Source organism: Euleptes europaea, chromosome 17 (assembly GCF_029931775.1).
Source record: "Euleptes europaea isolate rEulEur1 chromosome 17, rEulEur1.hap1, whole genome shotgun sequence".
NCBI classification, from domain to species: Eukaryota; Metazoa; Chordata; class Lepidosauria; order Squamata; family Sphaerodactylidae; genus Euleptes; species Euleptes europaea.
In genome coordinates, this window is record NC_079328.1 from 26,838,522 (window position 1) to 26,865,850 (window position 27,329).

The 27,329-nt window shown below is 47.3% G+C and overlaps 1 protein-coding gene across 1 annotated transcript; it reads left to right on the top strand.

The window, feature by feature from the left end:
• The first annotated feature begins 695 nt into the window (after positions 1-695).
• Positions 696-23,298, top strand: PLLP (plasmolipin). The gene is made up of 4 exons (XM_056862602.1): positions 696-836; positions 15,243-15,416; positions 21,115-21,237; positions 23,179-23,298. The coding sequence occupies exons 1-4, from the start codon at positions 696-698 to the stop codon at positions 23,296-23,298; spliced, it is 558 nt and encodes a 185-aa protein (XP_056718580.1).
• The last annotated feature ends 4,031 nt before the right edge of the window (positions 23,299-27,329 follow it).

Sequence of the window (27,329 nt, forward strand, 5' to 3'; positions counted from 1 at the left end):
AGCACGCACAAATTGTAATACAAAAGTAAGCTGTATCAAAGTGTGAAATAGTGCAAAAAGTGCAAAATATATATACAAGGATGACGAAGATACACATACAAAATAAATAATGGAAGTCCAATATGATATCAAGTTCAAATGTCCAAAGACACAAAGTAGGTAAATATCCTAAAAACAGGTAAGTCAATATTTATAATCCAGTATGGGCTTCTGTTGTACTTATAACCTCCAGGTACGAGCTGGAGATCTCCGGCTACTACAACTGATCTCCAGCCGACAGAGATCAGCTCACCGCTTGGGCCATCGGACTCTACGGCCTTGGAGCCCCTCCCCTCCCCAAGCCCCGCCCCCCCAAACCTCCCGCCGGTGGCCCAGCGGGAGCTGGCAACCCTCCCTCCTGCCCCCGTCCCCGCTCCTCCTGCGCTCGGAAAGGCGGGCGGCGCCGTGCCTGCCCGCCCCGTCCAGGCCACCCGAGGGCAGAGGAGCAGGGCCTGCGGGCGAAGCTGGCAACCGGCGGGCGGGCGGGCAGGCAGGCAGGGAGGGCGCCGTCGGGCTGCCCCTTCGCCGCCTCCTCCTCCTGCCTGGGAAGGGCGGCGGGGAGTGGGACGGACGGACGGACGGGCGGACGCGCCCTCCAGGCTGCGGGGCGCGCGGGCGGAGGAGCGCTGCCGCCGCTGCCGGCTCCCCTGCGCAGGATGACCGACTTCCCGGCCAAGGTCAACACCCGCACCAGCAGCCCCCCCGCCGGGGCGCCCGGGGCTGCCGGCCCCGCCGCCGCCTCCCTGGACCTCCGCTTCCTGGGGTCCCCCTTCGGCGTCCTGATGGTCGTGGAGATCGTGAGTAGCCCCCCGCCAGCCAGCCAGCCAGCCGGGCGGGACGGGACGGGACGGGACGGGGAGGCGGCTCGCTTTCAAGAGAGAGAGATTGGCTTGATAGGAGATACAGACTGATAGATAGATTTGCTTTGAAGTATATATGTGCTTGCTTTAAATGTATATAATTTGCTTTAAAGTATATGTATAGATTTGCTTTAACACACACACACACGCATTTGCTTTTAAGTATGTATACTTGCTTTACATGTATATAGATTTGCTTTTAAGTATATATATACTTATAGATAGATTTGCTTTTAAGTATATCTATACACTAGCTTTAAATATATATACATTTGCTTTAACATATATATATATATATGTGTGTGTGTGTGTGTGTGTGTGTGTGTGTTTGCTTTAACATATACATATAGATTTGCTTTAACACACACACACATATATATATATTCCTATATATACATTTGCTTTTAAGTATATATACTTGCTTTAAATATATATACATACACACACACACACACACATATGCTTTAAAGTATATATATATATATATATATATATATATATATATATATATATATATATATATATATATATATACACACACACACATACACACACACACACACATACTTGCTTTAAATATATATATATATCAGCAGACTGATCAGACAAGAGTGCCTTTGAGCTTGTGCAGCGGGCAGTTCCTCTCCCAGTGGAGCGCTGCGGCTAGCCAGGATTGAACACGCAATCGGATTGACTAGTGGCCATTTATGCACGGGAGGTTTTGCCTTGGATTTGTCGCTCTCTAGATGCACCTTTCCCCCATCTGAATTCTGAGAACTCTGCATGGGAGGCTTATTGTTGAGTTTTGGGAATTCGGATGGGGGAAAGGTGCAACTAGAGAGCAACAAATCCAAGGCAAAACCTCCCGTGCATAAGCCCCAACTGTTGTGCAGACGGCGCTGGGCAGAATCTGGTTCAAGCTGTAGAGCAACGGATAACCCAGTTTAGCCCGAGCTATCTCTTTTATGCATGGGAGGTTTTGCCTTGGATTTGCTGCTCTCTAGATGTACATTTCCCCCATCTGAATTCTCAAAACTCTGCATGGGAGCTTATTGTGGAGTTTTGAGAATCTGGATGGGGGAAATGTGCATCTAGAGAGGGGCGAATCCAAGGCAAAACCTCCCATGCATAAATGGCCCTAATCACAGTTTAAAAGCGACAGGTGGTTGGCCAGGGTCAGGACTTGGGTGGGAGACCCTGGGGGAAGACCCTGGGGTTGCTGTGCAGAGGCAGGCAAAGGCAAACTGCCTCTGCTCTCCTCTTGCTTGGAACGCCCCGTGGATAGGGTGACTCCATGGCACATTCTTCTTCTTCCAGCTGTATTGCTGCCTTTAAGGGATATCGATTGCTCTGGCTTGTTGCTATAAGGGTGTGTGTGTTTGTGGGCAGGTGAAAAACTGGATTCCCTCCCATTTCAGCCCCTTTAGGCTATTTCATGATGTCTGCAAATGGGGGCAATACTGTGAGGTTCTGGGGGTGGTGCACCTGCTTGTCCTGAAGCTGGGCGGGGGGGGGGGGGTGGCCGCTGTGTTTCCCATCTAATGACTTTCTGGAATAGCCCACACCTTTCGAACTGGGGTTCCCTCTCTCAGCCCCCCTTCCCCAAGAGATCCAAAGGAGGTAGCTTGGGAGGTCCATTAGGACAAAAAATAATGGGTTCAGTAAAAACCACGCCTTTATTAGTGGCTTTGTAGCAAATGGAAAAGGTTTAATCATTCCCTCTCCCCATTTCCCCTGGGCGATTTGATCCCACACTAGGGCTAGGCAAAGTTTTAGTCTAGGAAGGGGCTTGATTGCCCATGAACCATTGTGTTGCTTTTTGCACATTAAGGATTGATGTTTGCTTACTGGTTGGGTTCAGATTTATCTTTTCAAAACAACGCCAGCCACCTTGAGCGCAAGAAGCAATGGGATATAAAATTGGAACTAAATTAATAAACTAGTCTCAGCTCTCCCCAGACAGCAGCGGCTGGTGGGAGGGAAAGTGGCTTGGTATGGCCCAATCTCAGATCTCAGAAGCTAAGCAGAGTTGGTGCTTGGAAAGGAGACCACCAAGGAAGGCTCTGCAGAGGAAGGCAATGGTAAACCAACTCTGCTTCTCACTCACCTGGAAAGCTCCTTGCTGGGGTCACCAGAAGTTGGCTGTGTCTTGATGGCACTTTACACATACACCAAGTGGCTGATGTTTGCCTGGCACTGATATGGGTTTGAGAAAAAGTACACCTTGTGCTGATGATCAAAATGTATTGTGATGAATCAGCATGGTTGGTCTAATGTCCAATATGCTAATATGCCAATATAACAACCATTTAAAGTTCAAAATAATTTTTATATAGGTGAGTATTTTATAATGCTATTACTTTTGCTACGTTAATACTATAATGTTGATGCAGGATACAAAGATATCAGTTGGAAGTCCAATTCGTTAACAAGATACACAATTGTATCAATTTTCACATGTACACGTGTTCAATCAAATGCACCATTGATGCCACTGGATTCCATAAGAAGATGGGCTTCCGGTATTTACACCCATTTCACCTGTTCAGGCTTCATCAATCCAAGAAGCCCTTGGGTGGCTGCAGGACAGGGTGCTTTATCTATAAAAGTTTGTATGAAAGTGCAGTAATTATACAACCGTGCTGATTCTTCACAATGTCACTTATATGGGTGCAGTCTCAGAGATACGATTCAGCCCTATAGGGGCTTCTGGTTCTTTGGTGATATACCGTATGTCTCTGCGACGCCCCCGGTCTGCAAACAATCTCATCGCGGGTTCTGTGAAATGCAGGAAGTCTTGGAAGGATGCCAGGGCTACTTTTCCAATAGCCTTTTGTGCTGAAAGGCTTATCCATAAGTGACTCCATCAGGGGCTGGTTCCAGGTTTTAGGAAACTCTGTGCCTACTACCAGGACCCCCACTCATACCCTCCGTCCCTCCCACCCACTGGTATGTCCTTTTCTTGTCTGCTGAAGGGCCCTCCAACCACCCATGTTACAGTTGCTTGTGGCCTTTTCCCCAGTGGCACTGGTCGACGCCCCTGGTCTGCAAACAATCTCATCGCCGGTTCTGTGAAATGCAGGAGGTCTTGGAAGGGTGCCAGGGCTACTTTTCCAATATCCTTTTGTGCTGAAAGTCTCATCCATAAGTGACTCCATCAGGGGCTGGTTCCAGGTTTTAGGAAACCCTGTGCCTACTACCAGGACCCCCACTCATACCCTCCATCCCTCCCACCCACTGGTGTGTCCTTCCCTTGTCTGCTGAAGGGCCCTCCCACCACCCATGTTACAGTTGCTTGTGGCCTTTTCCCCAGTGGCACTGGGCGGTGCATGCATCAGGAAGCATGGGCAGAGGAGCACCAGCACTTAGTGTCCTGGGGGCATTGGCAGCAGTGCACCCACCAAGAAATCCTGGGCTCTGGCAGCTGCCCCCCCACTCCGTACCCAGGGTATGCTGATGCTAGATCTGGACTCAGTTAATAAAGAAATTTAGTTTGTTACAAGTTTAACTTTTGCTATAAAGTCAATCAACCTTTATTGCTCATTGACAAAGTCTTAAGCATTTACATTATATGGGAGAAACAGTTTTTCAAGAACAGCATGATCCCTTACTTTAGCTATAAAAGGATATACTGTGGTAGAAAATAAAAACCATGGCACAAATTGGGATCGGGAACAGGGCCTTTTCAGTGGTGGCTAGGGTTGCCAGCTCTGCGTTGGGAAACACTTGGGAGATTTTGGGGGTGGAGCCTGAGGAGGGCGGGGTTTGGGGAGGGGAGGGACTCCAATAGGGTATAATGCCATAGAATCCACCCTCCAAAGCAGCCATGTTCTCCAGGTGAACTGATCTATGTAGACTCTATTAGCTGGATTGATTTAGACATATATATGATGTTATAGGATTGTTTATATGTATTGGTTGGTGATGTACACTATCTTATAAGTTATTACACTTTTGGTTACAAAAAAGCTGGGCAATTTTCTGCTGTTATTCATTTCACCACCTTAAGGTTGGCAACCCTAGTGGTAGCACCCCAGATGGGGAGTGCCTTTTTCTTAGCACACTGTGTGTTCATCTTTCAGAGCCAGGCAATGGCACACCATCCAGCATGCCTTTTGTCCAGATGTCTCATTTCTCAGTATAGTCTTTCTGGTGGCCCAAAGGGGACACCCCTACCTTTTCCACCAGTAAACAACAACATGAAGAAGAGTTGGTTTTTATATGCCGACTTTCTCTACCACTTAAGGCAGAATCAAGCCTGCTTACAACCACCTTCCCTTCCCCTCCCCACAACAGACACCCTGTGTGGTAGGTGGGGCTGAGAGAGCTCTAACAGAGCTGTGACTAGCCCAAGGTCACCCAGCTGGCTTCGTATGGAGGAGTGGGGGGAAAAACCCGGTTCCCCAGATTACATTCTGCCGCTCATGTGGAGGAGTAGGGAATCAAACCCGGTTCTCCAGATCAGAGTCCACCGCTCCAAACCACACTGGCGCTCTGGTGGGATCCACTGAATAACTTTTTGGTTGCTGGGAAGGGGTATCAGTATTTTACATAAATAAATAAAATGCATTCTTTTGGCACTGGGTGGTGTTAGATTTCAAAACCTACAACTAGGGATGCCAGCCTCCAGCAACCCCTTATGTGATTGTGGAACCAGCGGAATAGAAACCTTAGGGCACTTCTATTTTGCAAAAATTGGAACAAAGAGAGAACGACGTGGATCATACTTCTTGGAACAAAGTACAATCTTTCCTCTGAACCCTGGTTCGTTCCCTTTCTCCTATCAGAGGTAGATAGCGAGAAAATCCATCAGGTCGCCAAATGTTTAACCCAGGTAATGGTCTCACACAATGGTCTCAAAACTATCCTGGTAAATGACACTGGCATGTAGCCTAAGAGATTTTGTTGAACATGTATAAATTTATTATAAGCTTTTTACACTTAGTGTATTTTTATACATTCTAGGCATCTATGTGTCATAGACTCCTTTGAAATGTGGTGTTGGAGGAGTGTGTTACGGATACCATGGACTGCCAAAAAAAAAAAAACACAAATCAGTGGGTTATAGATGAAATCAAGCCTGAACTGACCCTAGAAGCTAAAATGACTAAACTGAGGCTATTGTATTTTGGTCACATTATGAGAAGGCAAGAGTCACTAGAAAAGACAGTCATGCTAGGAAAAGATGAAGACAGCAAGAAAAGAGGAAGACCCAACAAGAGATGGACTGACGCTATAAAGGAAGCCCCAGCCCTCAATTTGCAAGATCTGAGCAACGCTGACAAAGATAGGACATTTTGGAGGACATTGATTCATAGGGTTGCCATGAGTCGGAAGCGACTTGACGGCACTTAACAAACAACACACATGTGTCATATGTATATGCTTATGATTTTGTTGTTAATGAGCAATAAACAAATGGAATTACAGCTCATCTCCAGACTACAGAGATCTGTTCCCCTGGAGAAAATTGATACTTTGGAGGGTGGACTATATGGCATTACACATCACTGAGGTCCCTGTCGTCCCTAGCCTCTACCCCCAAATCTCCAGGGGTTTTCCAACCTCGATTTGGCAACCCTAGTTACGACCAGTTTACAATCACGTCTTGCTTCAAGGGATCTATTAACGACTGGCTGTTGCTAGATTAAGGTAGCCAATATATACAGCAGGAGGAGGCTGAACTGGTTTCCTAGTTCCTGATTCAGGTTTCCTAGTTCCTTGTTGTGAATCCAACCATAAACATTGATGAATTAGGGTAGAGAGCTTTTTAAGTATCGTTTGTATTTGTGGTTGGATTCACAGATAAGGAACTAGAAACCAGTTTCAGTGTTGTTTCCACAGGTGGAGGACCCTTCAGTATCGATGTGTGTTGGGTCTTGGCCAGTAACCACTGTTATTCAAAATGGGTGCTTCAAGTATCAAGTTGTGCCCCTATTTTCAGCACTGAAATGTAAGAGACAACTAGGGTTGCCAGGTCCCTCTCCACCACCGGTGGGAGGTTTTTGGGGCGGAGCCTGAGGAAGGCAGGGTTGTGGGGAGGGACTTCAATGCCATAGAGTCCAATTGCCAAAGCAGCCATTTTGTCCAGGTGAACTGATCTCTATCGGCTGGAGATCAGTTGTCGTAGCAGGAGATCTCCAGCTAGTACCTGGAGGTTGGCAACCCCAGAGACGAATGTGCAGTTTTTCTCAACTCTCCCGAAAGGAAAGGGCTGAAGACATGCTACACAGAGAGACAAAGAAAGCTGAACATGGGCAGGGGAGCTGAAGTCAGGTCCCTGGAGACCCCTCTTGTGATAGCCCTGCTCAGCGCCCCTTCTTCCATACACAGTCTCTCCGCCACAGTGCCTGCCACGCCTGATCTTTGCCTGTCTTGGCAAACCTCCTCGCCAGGGCCAAGGGGCAGCTCCCTTGCTTGGCTTGTGACCAGGCTGCTTGGGGGCTAGAAGCAGGACAAGAGTGGGAGTCGCAGGCACTCAGAATATGCCAGCCATGCGAACAATCCAGGGAGGCGCAAAAGAGAGATGGAACAGAGAAGCGAAGTGTTTTGTGTGTCAAGCAGGGTTGCTGTTGCCCAAAAATAATGGGGAAGGGTGGTGGTGGAGCTGGGGGCGGGGGCATGTGACAGACTAGAATGGGTACAAGGACGGGGGATAGAGGGATGTAGATCAGTGGTGAAGGACAGTTTTTGCATGCAGAATATGGGCATCACGGGGTCATTGGCTGCCATCTCCAGTTTCAGAATCTTGAGCCGCAAGCTTGGGAAAGGTCTGTGCTGGTCACGTGTGTGACAAAGAGAAATACTGATCTTGTACTCTTTTTGGAAAATCACTGCAAGACTAACAGATTCACCTGAAGAAGCCACTTGGCGAAACACATAGGGAATGTTAACCGAGTAATAAAATATATTTTACCTTATGTTGCACCATAGGCCTTGGCCTTATTTGTAATCTCCTGGTCATGTGTATGTAAGGTGCCATTAAGTCGCAGCCAACTTATGGCAACCCAGTAGGTTTTCAAGACAAGAGACCAACAGAGGGGGGTTTGCCATTGCCTCCCTCTGCATGGAGACCCTGGTGGTCTCCCATCCAAGTACTAGCCAGGACTGACCCGCCTTAGCTTCATGAGATCTGAAGAGATCAGGCTAGCCTGGGCCATACTGGTCAGGGAGTGTTGGTCCTGGCTTGTCTCTTTCTAAGGCAGCGTTGGGTGTTAAATGGCATGTTTTTTTCTTCATGTCCCGTTTATTTTGGAGGCTTTCCCACCTCCACCCCCGGTTCCTCTTTTGGGGAGGAGTGTGTGCACGTGTTTGGACTTTTGCTACCCAATGTTTTGCTCAGGATCATCTCTGGGTCTGATGGAGAGGCATGTTCTGACGTTCCACAATTCTCCCCGTTCAGACTGGGTCTGCAGTATGTGGGGAGAGGGGACTTCAGCTGTCCTTCCTGCCGAGTGAGACAGTCCTGGTGGGCATGAAGGTTTACACTGTACTGATGATCTACATGTTACGTTTCCACAATGTGGAGCATATCCTCCACCCCCAGGGTTGCTAACTCCGGGCTGGGAAATTCTAGGAGATTGGGGGCGGAGCCTTGGGAAGAAAAGGGTTTGGGGAAGGGAGGGATCTCAGCGGGGGATGTAATTTCATACTTTCCCCCCTGGAACAGCCATTTTCGGGGGAAATTATCTTTGTAGTCTGGAGATCAGTTGTAATTCTGGGAGACCTCCAGGCCCCACCTGGGGGTTGGCAAGTCTACCCTCTTCCTGCCAAGCTGTTTCAGGTTGGGAACATTGTGTGTGTGTGAGAGAGAGAGAGTCTAAACCTCCTATCTCTGTGCACTTTGGTCCCTCTCTGAACTGGGTCCCCTTGAACCTGAGAAATGCAGAACTTCAGATCATACCTCTCCATCAGGCCAAAGACAGCCCCAAGTTAAATGCTATATATAGTTCGGCTGGCTTTGGCCAAAGGAATCTACTTTTCTGTAGCCCCTGGAGAGGCTTTTCTACATTGCTGTGCAAAAGAGCCATCGACTCTGCCATATTATCAGGAATAGCCTGACTGTTAGGGTTGCCAGCTCAGGATTGGGAAATACTGGGAGATTTTTTTTTGGGGGGGGGTGGCGCCTGAGGAGGGAGGGATTTGGAGAGGGGAGGGACTTCAATGCCATAAAGTCTAATGGCCAAAGCAGCCATTTTCTCCAGGGGAACTGATCTCTGTTGCCTGGAGATCAGTTGTAATAGCAGGAGATCTCCAGCCACCACCTGCAGGTTGACAACCCTACTGACTATGAAACACCTTTTTCAAATAAAATCCGTGTTTGCTTTGGACATCTATGCTTGAACAAAGTGTACTGTGCAACTGGAAAGTGTGCTGCTACCATTTTGAAGATGATGGTGAGAAGGGCCAGGCTAGCCTGATCTTGTCAGATCTTGGAAGCTAAACAGGGTCAGCCCTAGTCAGTATTTGGATGGGAGACCACCAAAGAAGTCCAGGGTTGCTAAGCAGAGGCAGGCAATGACAAACCACCTCTGAGCATCTCGTGCCTTGAAAACCCCACCAGGGTCACTTGCGACTTGACGGCACTTTCCACAACCACCACTCAATTAGGGTTCTGGTTGTGAATCTCCAGAGAGCCTTCCAGAAACCTGAAGGAGGGGATGACGAGGAATGTAGTCTTCTGTATCATGTCCATGTTTTCAGTCCCACTGTGTTCTCTGCTCACACATATCTTGCAGGTTTGTGTAGGGATTTAGAAGATCTGTGCAAAAGTGTACAAAAATATTTAGTAGCTGGCCGGTCTGTCCACGCATGCACTTAGTAGCCATTTATGGTTGAAAAGAAGTAAGAAACACTGTAAATTTGCCGTGTTTGGTTGCCTGGAGGCGTTCTTTAAAATTCACCCTAAGAAACTAGGAGAATGGCTAATTAAACAGATTTGCTTGAGAGGGAAAAAAACTTTGCCCAGAGAATATAACAGGGTGGGGGAAGAATGAACGTTTGTATTGATTGCTCTGTTGTACTGTTACACCTACCTAGGGTTGCCAGGTCCCTCTTCACAACCGGCTGGAGGTTTTTGGGGCGGAGCCTGAGGAGGACGGGGTTTGGGGAGGGGAGGGACTTCAATGCCATAGAGCCCAATTTTCAAAGGTGGCCTTGTTCTCCAGGTGAACTGATCCCTATCGGCTGGAGCTTAGCTGTAATTGCAGGAGATCTGCTACTACCTGGAGGTAGTACATAGGAAAGGTACACTCCTTCATGCATTGAATGAATAGTGCACGGAAAGACTGAAGGCTTGAAAAAGTTTACACGAAATGGACTTATACCGGATCTCCATTGTATTACGTCTTGTTTCCGTTGCCTACTGACGCACTTTTATGGATTCATTGTTATGGACTGAATAAGGATTGAGCATTTGGGCTTATATTTTGTATTGTAAAGCCTTATGCTAGGAGTTGGGGTCTCAATTAGACCAATCCTGATATACATTTTTTTTCTCAAGTATTGTGATCATTATAATTGCTTCTAATATACGTCTTTAATAGCAAGTGTTGCAATTGTTTGTTTTCCTTATTTTGGAAAGAAGTGTCTTGTGCTATATTTTGAATTCCACACTACCTGGAGGTTGGCAACCCTACACCTACCCCACTATTCTTAGGTAGAAGTTTAAAGGTCGTGCTTACCTGGGTTGGTTCCCTTTAAAGGAAAGAGCCCGGATGGTGTTTTAGTGGTATTAGCTTTATCAACAAATACACAGGTAGAGCACAGTTAGGGGCACAGAGGCACACCTACAGGGTAGCAAACCTACTAACCTCCACAGGATTCCCAAGATGGAAGGAGAGCAAAGGTATTTCTCTGGCCCTTTTGTTGTGGAATTATAAGGGGAAAGGTGCAGGCTGCAAGAAAAAGGACTTTTAAAAAAATGTAAGCTTGGATCTAATACATTGTTGCAATAGACCATGTGAATGTTATAAAGCTATTGTAATCTAGCAACCCCTTTTAAAACAAGCAGAAAGGCTTATTGGATGGGAGGTGGCTTTAAAGAACGTATGCTAAGCTGCGCATGTGCAGTGGAGCTTCCTGACCTCTCGCCAGGTGTGAGAGCCCTGCTGGCTCTAGTCCAAGAAGGATTACGCTGGAACAAAAAACGTCAAGGTGTAATGCTCCTTTTTGCCACCACAGGCGAACACGGATACCCTTCCGGGCTGAACGTGGCCGGCACTTTGGATATTTAGTCTTTGAAATGTACTCTTTCATTCGCGAAAAGGGCTTTGAGCCATAATTGTGAACGTGTCCTCCCCTTCCCTTGAAATCTGTAGCGGCGTCCGCCCCTCTCTGTCCGCTCCTTTTATTGGGCACCTCAAACCTGTCACCTCTCCGAGGCCCGGGAAAAGCCAGAAGCGCCTTTTCGGCTGTGCGCATTTGGCCTCCTGAACGGACTGCTCTGGTTTTCTTCTTATTTTGTTTTGTTAAAAGAAAATACAGAGACACACAACTATTGTGGGATTTGGAAACGGCTGACATAAAAGAAGCCATTGTCCAGACCCAAGGAACAGCAGGGACTCCGGGAGCCAGAGTGTTTGTGTTGGGAACAATGTCTTTTTTTCTTTTCTTTCTTTTTCCTTTTTTTTGGTGGTTCAACAGCGTTTCTTTCACGGCTGCAAGCAATGGAGACTTTTGCAGAGTCGCCGGTGGTGAATCAAGGGCCTGGACAGCTCCTTTGAATGGCGTCCTCCTCTTCCCTGTCAGCTAGGCTTGCCAGCTTCCAGGTGGGGCCTGGAGATCCCACAGCATTAAAAGGGACCTCCAGGCTAGAGAGATCAGATCCCCAGGAGAAAATGGCTGCTTTGGGGGATAGGCGATACCTCCTGCTGAGGTTCCTCCTCATCCAAAACCCACTCCCCCCCCCCGGCTCGGCCCCCAAACCCTCCAGGAATTTCCCAACTTGAAGTTGGCAACTGTACTGTCAGTAGAAATGTGAATGGTTGTGTGCCTAACTTCTGATCACAAGTGTGGGGTCTTGGTGCTAGAGAAAGGGGAGTTGGGCGGGGGGGCAACCACCTCCTACCTGTGGGCCAAGTGGGGCCAAACTGGGTGTTTTTTCAGTGAGGCTTGGGTGTGAGACAGAATCCATTCCCAAGGTGTCAGTCCCGGTGACTGGCACATGAATGTGTGAACCTGCCTTATATTATTAGCCTTGTTCATAAGTTACAGTGAACACATGTAGAATCCCTGTGTACATTTGATTAAGGCCCACATTTGGCCAGGGACTGGTCCCTGGTTTCATTTGCCTCTTTCTTACAAGCACATACATGCAGGGTGTTAATGCATTCACGGTCTGGGTCGCCAAGGTTGTGTGGAAAAGATACCACAGCAAACACTTTATTACGGCCTTGCCAGAAAAATACATATGGTTGGTTCAACGGGCAAATATACTCATATACATACTATATGCTGTTGGGTGGAAAAGATAAAATAATATTAGAGAAATATATTTTATTTTAGGGCGCTATATAAGGGTTAAAAGCATTAAAAATGATAAAACATGGCATAATGGCATCTTATAAGGTTGATAGACCTATACCGCACGCCAGACACATTTCGGCCAGCAGGCCTTCATGAATTGGTATAAGGCAGCTTGGCATTTACATAAGGAGTGCATAAAATGAACAATGATTTAATAAGCACAAATAAATGGAGAGGTACAAGGAGCTGCTGCTGATAAAAGATTGCATTTATTACAACATCTAAGCACGTCACGTACCGTGTTTTGTAATCTTTACAGCAAATAGGTTATTATTCCGATAATGCAGATTAGGAGAATTAAACCTGTGATCATTATTATTATTTGAATGTATGCTTTTGTGTTCAGTTTGCATAATTGCTCTTATGGAAATGCTAGGCCTAAAGTATAGGAGCTGGTTTGGAATACTGTGTATTCATATGCACACACATGGAAGCTTTGGGAAGTTGGCATCCGGGAGCCATGAACCAACAAATCATGGTTCTGTGTCTGGCACTGCCTTGCACCAGCAGAGAGCTCTGGGTTACGTTCATCTTCAGGAATGTGGTTTCTGCTTACCAAGCTCACAAGATCAGGCACTCACTAAGTGACGCCTCCAGCCAATGTCTATAGGTTGTGCTGGTTGGAGTAGGGTGGACACTTTTAATGTGTATTGGTGCTTTTGTGTATCAATCTGCTTGTCAGCAGCCATGGGCCTGCCCCATGCGAGTGCATAAATGATACTGACTTTCCTTTGTTTCTCTGGTGAGTAACTCTGCATCTTATTTTGTGGGTTATTTCACCCCAGGGTCTTTACTTAGCTAAATAAAGAACTGTTCCGTTAACCTCCTCCTAGTTGTCTTCATTGGATTTTATAAGACAACTAGGCATTTCACTGCCAGCCGGAGTTGACAGGACACTAATGGTCTGGCTTGGTTTCATGCCTTCAGTCTAGGGCTGCCAGGTCCCTCTTTGCAACTGGAGGGAGGTTTTGGGGGTGGAGCCTGAGGAGGGCCGGGTTTGGGGATGGGAGGGACTTCATGGCACTGAATTGCCAAAGCGGCTATTTTCTCCAGGTGAACTGATCTCTATTGGCTGGAGATCAAATGTAAAAGCAGGAGATCTCCAGCTACTACCTGGTGGTTGGCAACCCTACTTCAGGCAGTTCTCATACAAAGGGCCAAACACCCATTACTCAAAAGAGCCATAATGCATCCTCTCTCTTTCTCTCTCTTTTAATGAAATGCTGCTAACTCTTCGTAGTGCCAAGGGAGGGTGTGATGTCACCCCTGCCCCGGCTGTATTTTTTTTCCTTTAAATTTGGGGATTCTATCTCAGATTTTGTCGATGTGCCTTGGCCCTAAGCCTGACTGCCAGTTAGCAAGGGGGTGCCAGCTCCACCAGCCTGCACCAAGCAAGAGGCACCATGTTCAGTGGAGGGGCCAGCCGTGTTGGGGAAGGCCCCCTGTTCTGCTTCTTGCACACACACACACACCCAGACAGGCAGAATGGTGGACTCCAGGGGGGTATCCCGTTTCTTTGAGGAGGTCGGAATAGGCTGTGGTGCCTGGATGACCATGGAAACAAACACCCAGGGGCTGAGTAAAGGGGCTTGGGGAAGAAATCGGAGCAGCCGCATGGCTGTGGCCTGTTCGGCACATTTCATTCTGGAGAATCACTGGCGCTGTCAACTCCTGCGTCAGCTGTTGCTATGCTCTTTGTGGCCAGGATTAGGCCTGGTCTACATGCACAAGGCCCTGGGCTAGGCTAGCCTGATCTTTTCAGATCTCAGAAGCTAAGCAGGGTCAGCCCTGGTTAGTACTTGGATGGGAGACCACCTAGGAAGAGTGGGGTCACTACAGAGAGGCAGGCGTTGGCAAACCACCTCTGTTTGTCTCTTGCCTTTCAGACCCCATGAGGGATCACCGTTAAGTTGGCTGCAGCTTGACGGCCCTTTCCATCACCACATGCACAAGAGGATTGGGGGGGGGGTACAATTCTGTGCAATACCATTATAGGTCAGGGGTACCATTTTTGAATGCACTCCAAAATCCCAGCTATAAAAAACCCTAGCATGCCAGAGAAAAATGCTCTAGCTCAGCTGTTTCATTGCTTGACTAGTTTTCAACTTGGACGTTGTGTGAGGATGGGGTGTTAAAAGTGGCATCACTCGCCTGAAGCATGAAATAGTAGTCCATTTTATTACAGAACCCCCCCCCCCAGGACTGTACTACCTCCTTCACAGAACCAGCATGGTGTAGTGGTTAAGAGCTGTGGTTTGGAGCAGTGGACTCTGATCTGGAGAACCGGGTTTGATTCCCCGCTCCTCCACATGAGCGGCGGATGCTAATCTGATGAACTGGATTTGTTTCCCTGCTCCTACACACGAAGCCATCTGGGTGACCTTGGGCTAGTCACACTCTCTCAGCCTCACCTATCTCACAGGGTGTCTGTTGTGGAGAGGGGAGGGGAAGGAGATTGTAAGCCGGTTTGATTCTCCCTTAAGTGGTAGAGAAAGTTGGCATAGAAAACCAACTCTTCTTCTCTGGTATGGGTAAATCAGGGTGTATACCCTGGAGTTCATTAGCCAGCTGTGTTTTTTGCACTAATCATGGAGTGATTAGAGTGTTGGGCTAAGACTGGGGAGACCCAGGTTCAAATCCCTGCTGTGCCATGAAGCCTGCTGGGTAACCGTGGGCTCGACCAACTCTATCTGTCTCACCTACCTCACAGGGTTGCTGTGAGGTCAAAAGAGAGAATGACGTCCACCACCTTGAGGTCCAGGTGGGGTAAAATGTACTACAATAAAAATGCCACCGTTTTCCTCTTGTGTTCTGCAGGTGTTGGGCTGTTTGGTGTGGACCCTCATTGCAGACACATACTACCAGCCCTACCCTTCCTACGGCTGGGTGATGTTCGTAGCCGTCTTCTTCTGGATGGTGACGGTCATCCTGTTTGCGATGTACCTTTTCCAGCTTCAGCTGAAACTGTACATGATCCCATGGCCTATCGTGGTGAGTACTTGAGGCTGAGCCCTGACCTGGATGGCCCAGGCTAGCCTGATCTTGTCAGACCTCGGAAGCTAAACAGGGTCAGCCCTGGTTAGTACTTGGATGGGAGGCCACCAAGGAAGTCCTGGTTAGTACTTAAATGGGAAGACTACTAAAGAAGTCCAGGGTCCATACACAGAGGCAGGCAATGGCAAACCACCTCTGTTCATCTCTTGCCTTGAAAATCCCTTGGGGTCACCATGGGAGAGCCAGTGTGGTGTAGTGGTTAAGAGCGGTGGTTTGGAGCGGTGGACCCTGATCTGGCGGACCGGGTTTGATTCCCCGCTCCTCCGCATGAGCAGCGGAGGCTAATCTGGTGAACTGGATTTGTTTCCCTACTTCTGCACACGAAGACAGCTGGGTGACCTTGGGCAAGTTACAGCTCTGTTAGAGCTCTCTCAGCCCCACCTACCTCCCAGGGTGTCTGTTGTGGGGAGGGGAAGGTGATTGTAAGCTAGTTTGAGTCTTCCTTAACTGGTAGAGAAAGTCGGCATATAAAAACCAACGCATCTTCTTCTAAGTCGGCTGCAACTTGACGGCATCTTCCACCACCAGTTTGGAACACTCTGTCCGGGATGCCCCAGGCTAGCCCGATCCTGTCAGATCTCGGAAGCTGAGTAGTGGATGGTTAGTACTTGGATGGGAGACCAGCAAGGAAGTCCAGGGTCACTGTGCAGAGGCACTTTCCACCACCAAGATCTTAGAAAACATTACAAAGTCAGTATTAGAGTAGTTACAAGAATTAAACAGCTAGAATTCCCTACACAGGCCAGGGAGCGTGTCAAAGGCTCCTTATTAAAAACTTAACAGCACTTTTTACCACTACTTGAGGCTGAGTTGCCAACCTCCAGATGGGGCCTGGAGATCTCCCAGAATTAAAACTGATTTCCAGACTACAGGTACCAGTTCCCCCGAAGAAGATGGCTGCTTTGAAGGGTAGACTCTATGGCCTCAGACCCCACTAAGGTTAGTGTTGCATCTTGCAGCAGAGGCAATGACTTGGTTCCTGCCTAGAATTTCCAGACATGCAAGAGGAGGAGAGAGAGCAATGAGAACGATAATGCGAACTCTCCCGTAAATGGACTTATGCAGAATTCGCCCATTCCAGCAGCAGCCCCAAATGCTGCTCCTGGGAGAGTAGGATCCTCAAGAGTAGCTTGGAGGGTGAATCAGAGGTCTCTCACAGGAAAGGGGAAAGCAGCAGCAATCCCCCCCTTCCCTGTTCACATATGAAAATTCTCAACAGGATCCAAGTCTAAGTGCATTTCTAAGCAGCAGGGTTGCCTGGTCTTTCTTCGCCACCAGCAGGAGGTTTTAGGGGCGGAGGCTGAGGAGGGCAGGGTTTGGGGAGGGGAGGGACTTCAACGCCATCGAGTCCAAGTGCCAAAGGCAGCCATTTCCTCCAGGGGAACTTGTTGGGTATTAGGTAGCGAGCTTTGCTACATGTCAGACAGTTAAGGGTTAATATTGTAACTGACCAAGTGGTCAGCATGGTGGCCATTGCATCGTGCTTGGTGGTCACGTATACAACAATTTGCATGTTTAACTGCTTTCAATATCCTTTGTTTGGAAGTGAAAGTAGTTCAGTTTCTTACCTTTTGGAAGCCAGTGTGCTAGGATGGAGAGGCTTTCTTGTCGTTTAAGAATGCCTACTCGTGAGTAAGCTTAGCGCCTGCCAGAGGCTTCTGGCAAGCATAGGAAACCTAGAATGTAGGAAGGATTATTTGTTTTGCTCCCAGTGAATTTCCCCTACCCTGAGTTTAGAGTAAATCTTGTTTATTACCAAGACAAACGTCTTGTGTCTTTTGTGTGCGTGTGTGTGATCAAGCTTTATTTTCAATAGACCATGATCAACGATCCACTCCCTATCGGCTGGAGATCACTTGTAATAGCAGGAGATCTCCAGCTAGTACCTGGAGGTTGGCAACCCTACTAAGCAGGTCTACTTAGAATCTTACGCAAGTCTATTCAGTGGGGCTTGCTGTCAGGGTGGCCCTGTTATAGGGTAGGGTTACTAACCTCCAGGTAGTAGCAGGAGATCTCCTGCTAATTCCACTGATCTCCAGCTGATAGAGATCAGATCACCTGGAGAAAAATGGCCCCTTTGGCAATTGAACTCTATGGCATTGAAGTCCCTCCCTTCCCCAAACCCCGCCCTCTTTAGGCTCTGCACCCAAAATCTCCCACCAGTTGTGAAGCGAGACCAGGCAATCCTATTGAAGTCCTTCCCCAAACCCCGCCCTCCTCAGGCTCCGCCCCAAAAAACTCCCGCTGGTGGCAAAGAGGGACCTGGCAACCCTACAGGTGGGTGGTTTTAGTGGGCAATTGCCTGCCAATCCACCCAGCCGCTCTGGAGCGGTGATTGTGTGCATGCGTGGTGTGGTGAGAATTTTTTTATTGAACATTAGTTTGTATTAAATAGGATTAGTTTTGCGTTAAGAAAAACCTGAAATCTATTTACCTGGATATTATAACCTATAGCTTAGACTATGGCCTTCACGAAATAGACCTTTAACTGACCCTAAATTCCAACCTAACCCATGACCTTAACGGGGAACAAGATACGGCATTATTAGGAGTCACTCAGCTAAGACACATAGGGTGCCCCCACATTATGTTATGAGAACAACAAGGTCGCTGAGGCCAGCAACAAATTATCTGGAGAATTGTTTTCGCAGGTCTGACGAGTGAACAAGGAGCTTGTCAGGGACCCCCGGATCCAAGAAAGAATTATTTTGGAACATTATATTTTAAAACAAGATTAGCAATGATTTGTGCAAAACTCATATCCCGAGGAATTTGAACGGGAGGGGTCCAGAGGAGACCCTCTCTCGCGGTTTTACCTATAAAACAGGAACCAAATTGCCACAGTCTTTGTCATTCTAGGGCACTGGTTCCCAACCGGGGGTCTGTGGACCCCCAGGGGTCCGCGAGAACTAAATTAAGGTCCGCGAAACAAAGTTATAAACCCATAATAAAATAATATTTTCAATTAAAAGTTCTCTATTATAAAATATATATATTCAAATATTATTCTAAGTTTAATGTTTAACTAACAGTTATGATTAAAGTTTATTTTCAAATTCTCGGAATTTTTATTTTCAAATTTTCAGAATTTTTATTTTGAACTTTGGGGTCCCTGCACCGAACAAAAAAGTCCTAGTGGTCCCTGGTCAAAAAAAGGTTGGGAACCACTGTTCTAGGGAGAAGACCAGGGTTTCCACTTGTGATTCCCATCTTCTGTCTTTCCTTGGAATGATCCAAAGCGCTTTGATTAGCTGTGTGTCTGTTCTGTGCGGGTCTGTTACATTTATTATTAAGTACTGCTTTCACTTCTTTGCTTTGGCTTCTGCCCTTATTTTTGCTTGAAGAGTTTAATAAATTGCATGCATTCCGTTGCCTGTCTTACGTGCTGTTTGAAGTATCTGGAGTGCAAGATCTGTCTATTTGTCCTGTGCAATCTCTGACTCTCGCTTCTGGTAAGCCAAGCAAGCAGAGAACCCAATCTCAAAGAACCTCTCCAAGGGAAATTCTAGTAACACGTGGGTGCTGCGATCGGCGCTTCCGGAAGTGACCTCGCCATGTGCCCACGCCTCAGCCCCCGCCCCCTAAAACCTCCCGCCGATCAAGAGGGGGGACCTGGCAACCCTATCCAGTTACTCTAGTAAGTGGGGAGAGTGGGGAGCGAGACGGTTAAAAGGCGAGGCCCGTTCCTTCCTTCCGAGGAGCATCACGCTGCCACCCGCCGCTCCGTTCTGCATCTGTTGCGCTGGGGGACCGAACAGTGCTGACATTGTTGCACCTTTCATAACCAGCAGGACTGGAAACGATTGAGGCCGCTGAAGCTTTGGCTGCCGCCAGAATCCCAAAACTGAATGGGCTTGATGCTTTCAGGGCAAACCAGTCAAGCGTACTGGACCGGAGAACGTCCTATTCCGCTGTCGTTTGGCACACAAACGTGGCTCCCTGCCTGGGGATTTCAGAGCACCCGCAAATGGTTTTACTGTTCGTTTTGAACGTTTCTGTCTTGCAGCCTTTCTACTGTTGACGTGGCATTCAAGGCACCAGGAAAACCAATCGGTTGTAATGCACGTATAACAGGGAGGGATAAAACAAAGACTTCCACTGAGTGGTACACCTGGGGTGTGAACCTGGAAACTTTCCAGCTTTACTATTTGCACAGTGCCGTAAAATTGATTGTCTCAGCTCGTCCTCAGTGTTTTCAGGCAGGCCTTTTTTTTAAAAAAAAAACAGTGGCTTGTGAATGTGTGGTTGTTAGTAAAAAAGGAACCATTTGGGGTTTTTTAGAGAAACTGCCAGGTGTGGTTGATTGGCTAGTGCTTGTGACATCACAAACTTACTTCCTCACCCAAATCAGAACGAGGAGAAAGTGTGTTTGTAATGTCACAAGCACTAGCCGATAAGTGCCGTCCACATCCAGCAGTTCTTCATACTTTCAAAATGACTTTTTTTTTAAGAGTTCGGTTTTGAAGAGGAAAAAGTACCTTTGAACTGAATAGGGTGAGGCCTCTTCCTGAGTGGCCCAACCATCCTATAACGTTTGCCTCTTTCTCCATCCTAAATAAACGTTGGTAGTTTTATATGAGTGAACCTGCATAGTGTACTGGTCTTTCTTTTCAGTAAGCTATGCCTATAAATTCTCTTCTCCTGTCCTTACTGGATTTGCCTTCCGGATCATTTAACTGTCTTTCCAGCATCTTTGCATAAGGACAAAAGAAGAGCCCTGCTGGATCAGACCAGTGGTCTGTCTAGTCCAGCATCCTGTCTCACATAGTGGCCAACCAGTTACTACGCAAAGTCAAACAAACAGGGCATAGAGGCCAAGGCCTCCCTGATGTTGCCTCCTGGCAATAGTATTCAGAAGTTTACTGCCCCTGTATACAGAGGCTCCCTTCAACCGTGGTCACTGAAGAACCTATTCCTCAATTAATCTAATTCTCCTGTAAAGCCCAGGTCTATCACTACATTCTCTGACAGCAAATTCTACATTTTAGTCACCCATTGAGTAAAGACATATTTCCTTTTGTCCGTCCTGAATCGACTGCCCATCAATTTCATTGGCTCCCCCCCCACACAGTTCTAGGATTTGGGAGAGGGAGGGAAAGTCCTCTGTCCGCTCTCTGTATCCCCTGCATAATTTTATAAACCTCTTTCATGCCCCCCCTTTTCTAAACTGACAAGTCCCTGACTTGTTAGACTGTCCGCATAGGAAAAGGGCTCCAGCCTCTTCATCTTTCATCCTCTGGGAATGCGATTGGGATACAGCTTCCAACAGACATCTTGTTATTGGTAAGCAAAGGGGACTGAAGCTTCTCAGGTTTGGAAATTTGCTCCCTCCAATGCAGCCAGGTCCCTCTTTGCCACCGTAGGGAGGTTTTTGGGGAGGAGCCTGAGGAGGGCCGGGTTTAGGGAGGGTAGGGTTAGTTTTATTGTTATGGTCATAGACCAGCACAGGGAGGGGAGGGACTTCAGTGCCATAGAGTCCAATTGCCAAAACAGCCATTTTCTCCAGGGGAACTGATCTCTGTCGGCTGGAGATCAGTTGTAATAGCCGGAGATCTCCAACTACTACCTGGAGGTTGGCAACCCTAAGCCTAAAACAGTTTGCATAACACAAAGTACTCTGTTCTCTTTCCTCCAGCTACTTGTATTCAACGTTGCAGCCTCCGTCTTGTACGCCACGGCTTTTGTCACGAGTGCCACGTCTGTCGAGCTTTACTCCTGGCCTCATTCGCCGGACTACAACAGAAGAGCTGCCGCCTCGGTGGGTAACCGCTTGCAGCCGCCTCTCCTTCCGCTGCCCTCCGTCCCTGCTGTGCTCCGTGGTTACTCATCGGGTCCCCTGGCTCCTCCTTCCATCACTTACTGTCAGGCCAGGACTGGGCAGGATGACCCCACTTGCCCCAGCAACCTTCCCTCCCTCGCTGCCATCTGCACAAACAGTACGGGGCTGGCTTTCTGGGACATCGTTTGTGTCCTTGTTCAGAATTTGCCCTGCCACTATGAGCTAATACTCAGTAATGGGGAAAGCAGCTGGAACGACATCATATACTTCTTCCTCTCCCCCCCCCCCATACACTACTACCTCTGTGCCAGCCACCAGATGGCCATAGTGCTCCTTCTTTTGCCATAAAGAACATGCAACCAGTTGTTTGGATTTGTTTCCCCACTCCTACACACGAAACCATCTTGGTAACCTTGGGCAAGTTACAGCTCTCTTAGAGCTCTCTCAGCCCTACCCACCTCACAGGGTAGGCCTGTTGTGGGGAGGGGAAGGGAAGGTGATTGTAAGCCGGTTTGAGTCTCCTTTAAGTGGTAGAGAAAGTCGGCATATAAAAACCAACTCTTCTTTTTCTTGTGGGGAGGGGAAGGGAAGGTGATTGTAAGCCGGTTTGAGTCTCCTTTAAGTGGTAGAGAAAGTCGGCATATAAAAACCAAATTTTCTTCTTCTTCTGTTTTTTGGGGAAAGAAGGTACGCTTTTAATATCTCGTCTTAAACTGGCTGCCACTCATGGGAGATGCTCAGCTCTCTGCCAGTGAGGCCCTCTGGCATATAATCCAGGTCTTTTTTCTCCCCAATCAAGTTTTTTGCTGCACATTCATTGGTCCTTTTGGCAGGTGGGCCAAATGGCTGGTTATCCACAGTTGCCCTGGTATCAGAGTCCCGATCATCATATTACACGTACTGTCTAGTATGGCCCTTAATCCAATACTCTAATCATTACTCAATGTATTTGATTTCCGTTAGCATGCTTCAGTGATTCAGCACAGGCTGGAACTGCGCATAGAGCCAGAATTAATTCTCAAAGTCTTTAATGTTGCTGAAACGAGAAGCCATTTTTCAACTGAAATTTCAACATGCCATCTGAAAAAATGAGCTGGCTGTTCTCATGTAGTACGTTTCTTTTAAACAAAAAACTATTGAGCATTTTCTTCCTGTATTCCCTTTACTGTGTGTTGAGAGTCCAGATCACTTGGAAGGGTTCCAGGGACGATCGGTAGCCTGCGGCTCACTGAGAATTGTGGAACTCCCTGCCCCAGGATGTGGTGATGGCTGCCAACTTGGAAGGCTTTAAGAGGGGAGTGGACATGTTCATGGAGGATAGGGCTATCCATGGCTACTAGTCAAAATGAATACTAGTCATGATGCATACCTATTCTCTCCAGGATCAGAGGAGCAGTGGCGGACTAAGTCTAAAAATAATGGTTGCCAGGAGAAAAAGGGGGCCCACCCACAACTATAAGGCTCATTTAATTTTTGTAAGAAATAAATAAATTTTTCAAAAAATACATAAGTGGAAAAAAGGTACAATTGAAATTTTAGTTGCATACAGTAATAGTATTGGAACTTCTATTATCTTTTCAAGCTACTAAAAGGTCATTAACATTTTTAACATATTGTCTAATGTTTAAGGGGTCCCACTTCATCAGGGGCCCACAGGGCCCACTTGCCATCGGGCAAGCTGACCCCCTGGCCAGTCAGCCACTGCAGAGGAGCATGCCTGATATATTAGGTGTTGTGAAACACAGGCAGGATGCTGATGCTGTCTTGTTTGTGGGCTTCTGGGAGGCACCTGGTTGGCCCCTGTATGAACAGATGAACCTTGGTCTGATCCAGCATGGCTTTTCTTATGAGAATGCCAGCCCAATGGGTCCACTTGTAACTGCTGAGACAACTGATGTGTCAATTCCTTATCCTTTGCAGTTCTTTGCTTGTCTGGTGATGATCATCTACGGGGTCAGTTCCTGCCTCAGCTTTCGAGCTTGGAAAGGATACGGAAGCAACGCAGCCACCAGTCAAGTGACGATTTCTAATCACGCCTAAGAACTGTGGCCCTTTCTGAATCAACGTGGGACGGCTCCGTGGCAGGGCAGTGGCTAATGGGGCCTTGGGGTTCTCTCTTGCTCCCTCCTTCTTTCTCATCCAGATCTAGTACAGCCTGACCACTCTTCCTTGTCCCATCTTTAGAATGGCCTGAGCCACAGATGCAGCATGGGTTTTAATGCCGCCTAGACCTAGATAAGTGCTTCTCCCAACTTTTTACTAATTGGCTGCATGTACCAGTCCATGGAGAACGAGCACCTCTCCTGCCTTGTGAGAGATCCCTTTCAGCCTAGTTCACACTGGCATGCACAGTCTCTGTATGTGAATGGGCCACCCCAGAGCTATCGCCCACAGAATTTGCACATCACCCGCTGTTACCACTGCTATGCTTTTCGCACATTGCAGCTCATGTGCGTAGTGAGCCCACAGCGCACATCAAGTAGCCCTTAGTGGCTTCTGGCTGAATGCAAGAAGGATCAGAAAGTGTTGCATTGGAAGCGACACCAACCAAATAGGCCTGTCCCGGCAGCGGTGTCAGATCAGTGGTGGCCGATTCGTACATGCAGACCTGCACAAACGCTCAACAGTCCAGTGTGAACCATCCCTCTGTTTCACGCTTTCCCCAAACCCCTTTAATATTCAAGAGCAGGCCAACAGGATCAGAGCAACGGTGTACTTAGCCCCACATCCACAGAGGAGTTGTACCCTCGGGATGTTCACTAATAGAACACAGGGCCTCCGAGCATAGCACCCGCACAACGGTTGAGGGAGGGCTGGTGCATGCGTGTGCCGACTCTCAAAAACCCTCAAAGAGCAGTGCTGGAAGCCAAATGTGAATTCTTAGTGACATTTGATTGGGGTGCGCGTGTGGCCCGTTCCAGCATGCCTCTGTGAATTAGCCCAGAGGGTTCCAGTCTCCAGGCACGCCAAACCAGCACTAAATCCACTAAAACAAGCGAGCCTGTCCTCCCCTTAGGCCAGCCACCTGCAGCTTATTGTGTAAATAATGTATAATTAACTCAGTGGGTATAGTACTTAGAAGGGAAGACCACCGCAGCTTTTGGTGCAACTATACAGCGTTTTATTTTATCATTGATTTCTAAAAAAACAAATGGAAAGACAAGTTCGGTTTTAAATTAAAAGTATCTAAATCTGTCACTTGTTTTTGTCTGAGACAGAGCTACCCATTGCCTCTTTTGCTTGATCACAGCACAGCCTGTGGCTGCTGAACGTTGTTCTGGGTGGGTCTGCGAAGTCTCTTCCTAAACATGCAGATAGTACCAACTGTTACCTGGGCACACTGCATCCCTACTGCACTCTGCAAGCAGTTAACATTTGGCAGCAAGCAAACCACACAGTTGCTGAATTTCTGCTTTCGTTTGGGGACAGGTTTTTATTTATTTAATTTATATTTCAAATTATACCCTGCCCTCACTCCCTGGTCGAGGCCGTGCTCAGGGTGGCTGAGCAACATACAATATGGTAAAACCATAGACAATAAATTTTAAAATTATTAAAACCAGTCCTATGTGCAGGGAGAAACATTGACTTTTCAGGAGACAGCTGATTAGTATTTAATAGCCTTCCAGCTGTTACAACATCTGTCTTGTTGCCTTTCCCTCTAACCAAACAGCATCGTGTATCCCACCTCACTCTGCAAGGGAACATAGATACTTGATTCCACTGTCTACTGGACTGCAGAGGTTTGTGTGAAGAAGAGATGTTGGTTTTTATATGCCGATTTTCTCTACCACTTAAGGGAGACTCAAACTGGCTTACAATCACCTTCCCTTCCCCTCCCCACAGCAGACACCCTGTGAGGTAGGTGGAGCTGAGAGAGTGTGACTAGCCCAAGGTCACCTAGCTGGCTTCATGTGGAGGAATGGGGAAACAAATCCAATTCACCAGATTAGCCTCTGCCGCTCATGTGGAAGAGCTGGGAATCAAACCCGGTTCTCCACATTAAAAGTCCACCTCTCCAAACCACCGCTCTTAACCACTATGAAACGCTGTGCTTTTTCATAAGAGCATGTCAGCAAGTACAAATTCTTAGCACTGCAGACGTCAAGTGAAAACATTCAATACAACCCAGAGAAAGTCCGGGAGTTCAGACACCCTAAATGGATGGGAAGGAATGGGTGCTAAACCAGGGGCAGATACATTCAGCTAGTGACACACTGCAGCCAAAAGATAAGGACACCTGGGACATAGATGTGGAGTTGAAAGATGAGCTCTTTCCGGGATTAAACTCAACCCCCACCCCCAGGTCAAGCATGCACTTTTGTTGAGAATAATTCTCAACAAGTTTGCTTTCCTCATTGCAGGTCAATTGCATTTCACAAGGGAATATCAAAGGGTATGCAAATGATTAGGCGACACAGCATTTTGGTCGGTTCCCCCTATCCTGCATTCAAACAGACAACAGAAATGTCTTGAACTTGAAATAAATTGTTTAATCTGACACAAACAAATACACAATTTTAGTGTCTCCAGATGGTTTCCTCTTTGCTCGACGTGAAGCTAACTTCGATAGACTGCACACTCGGAACATGATCCACAGAAGCCACGCCGGCATCCGCATCGAGATTCCTGATGGCCAGTGTATCCCTCGCAATTGCACACCCACTGTTTCTTCTGTGCTCCCTCCAAGGACAGCTGATGCTTTCATCCAGTACCAAAATTAATCCAATGCACCCAAGCTGTCAGAGGGGAGGGGTGTGATTAAAAAGAGGACATGTCCTTTCCTCGGTTACCTCAAAGCATTATTGCCAAGCGGGTAATGAATACAATGCTTTTAAAAGTAAACTGGCACTTCTGCCAACCGAGAAAACACAAGGGGAGTGGAAGTCTGGAAGGAACAGGATCCCTTGGGCTCTATTTCTTGATTGGATGTTGGCTGATCACATAAATACGGTAGTTAGATGACATCACGGGTCGCCAGAACTCTTTCAAAACTAATGACTTGCTTATTGTAACACCAGTAAAGCTGCCAGTTGATACAGCGACAGCTTCAATTAAGGGGATACCTCATTTATACACATTAGCTTGCATGAATGATCAACGGGCGACATGAACATTACAATCAGTCTCTCTTGCCATGCGTGGTTTAAGAGCCACATTTCAGATGAGCCTGAAAACTTGACTGAACACAACCATGAAAGAGAAACGCTGCAACACAGGCAGAATTTGGTTGTGATTTTAAACTCCAGTAGTACTTGCGACTTCTTTTCCCAAGATTTATTCCAAACCATACATTTGCCAGACAGATGCTGTTCTGGGCTGCGTCTGCACTAAAGATTCAGATTCACTAAACCAGTGCCCCAGCTTCTACCAAAGATTTAACATTTTTGTTGGAAGGTTCCATTCGTAAATCTACACAGCTTTGTTTATTGTTGCAGCCTTGCTACCGTTATACCTTTTTTGGGGGGAAACTCTAGGTCAGGAATAGCAGGTAACACATGGGGGGGGCTACATACTACTGTATCGCCACACAATGAACAAAACAATCTAGAATAAAGATAAGAGACATACAAAAGATTTGAACCACTTAAGAGCTTGGGAATTTTAATTCCTTACTCTGCTGCGTGGCAACATTCAAAATGGCGGCAGTCAGCCTAATTGCTTCAGCAGGTGCCCCACAGATCCACAGTGAGGTAAGCAGGAACTGGGGTGTGTCCAAGAGCAGCCAACCCTACACTGCTAGCGCATATGATCAGGTGACTTGGGCCAGCCATTGACACGGAAAGGAAGGTCCTGATAAATGTCAGGGGACTGTTTCCACAGGAGCACAGGCCAGGCTCCCCAAATATCCAGCAAAGATGCAAATCCACAGATATGCCCCCAAATGGAAAATTCTCCATGTGGTTCTCTTTCTTTTTTGAATCTCAGAAAACCCAACACTGATAAAAATTCAAAAGCTCATAGGTAATTTACCTAATCATTCTTCCAACAGATCTGACCCAGTGTAAAACTAGCTTAGCTGCCGTTATTTTCCTAACAAAAACTTGGAAGTTTTAGAAGGTTATTGAAAT

What these genes read in the sequence shown, in the direction of transcription:
- PLLP (XM_056862602.1), top strand. Translation starts at nt 696, where the DNA reads ATGACCGACTTCCCGGCCAAGGTCAACACCCGCACCAGCAGCCCCCCC. An exon ending in TCCTGATGGTCGTGGAGATC is followed by an intron (nt 837 to 15,242) that starts GTGAGTAGCCCC and finishes TGTGTTCTGCAG; the next exon opens with GTGTTGGGCTGTTTGGTGTG. An exon ending in ACAGAAGAGCTGCCGCCTCG is followed by an intron (nt 21,238 to 23,178) that starts GTGGGTAACCGC and finishes TATCCTTTGCAG; the next exon opens with TTCTTTGCTTGTCTGGTGAT.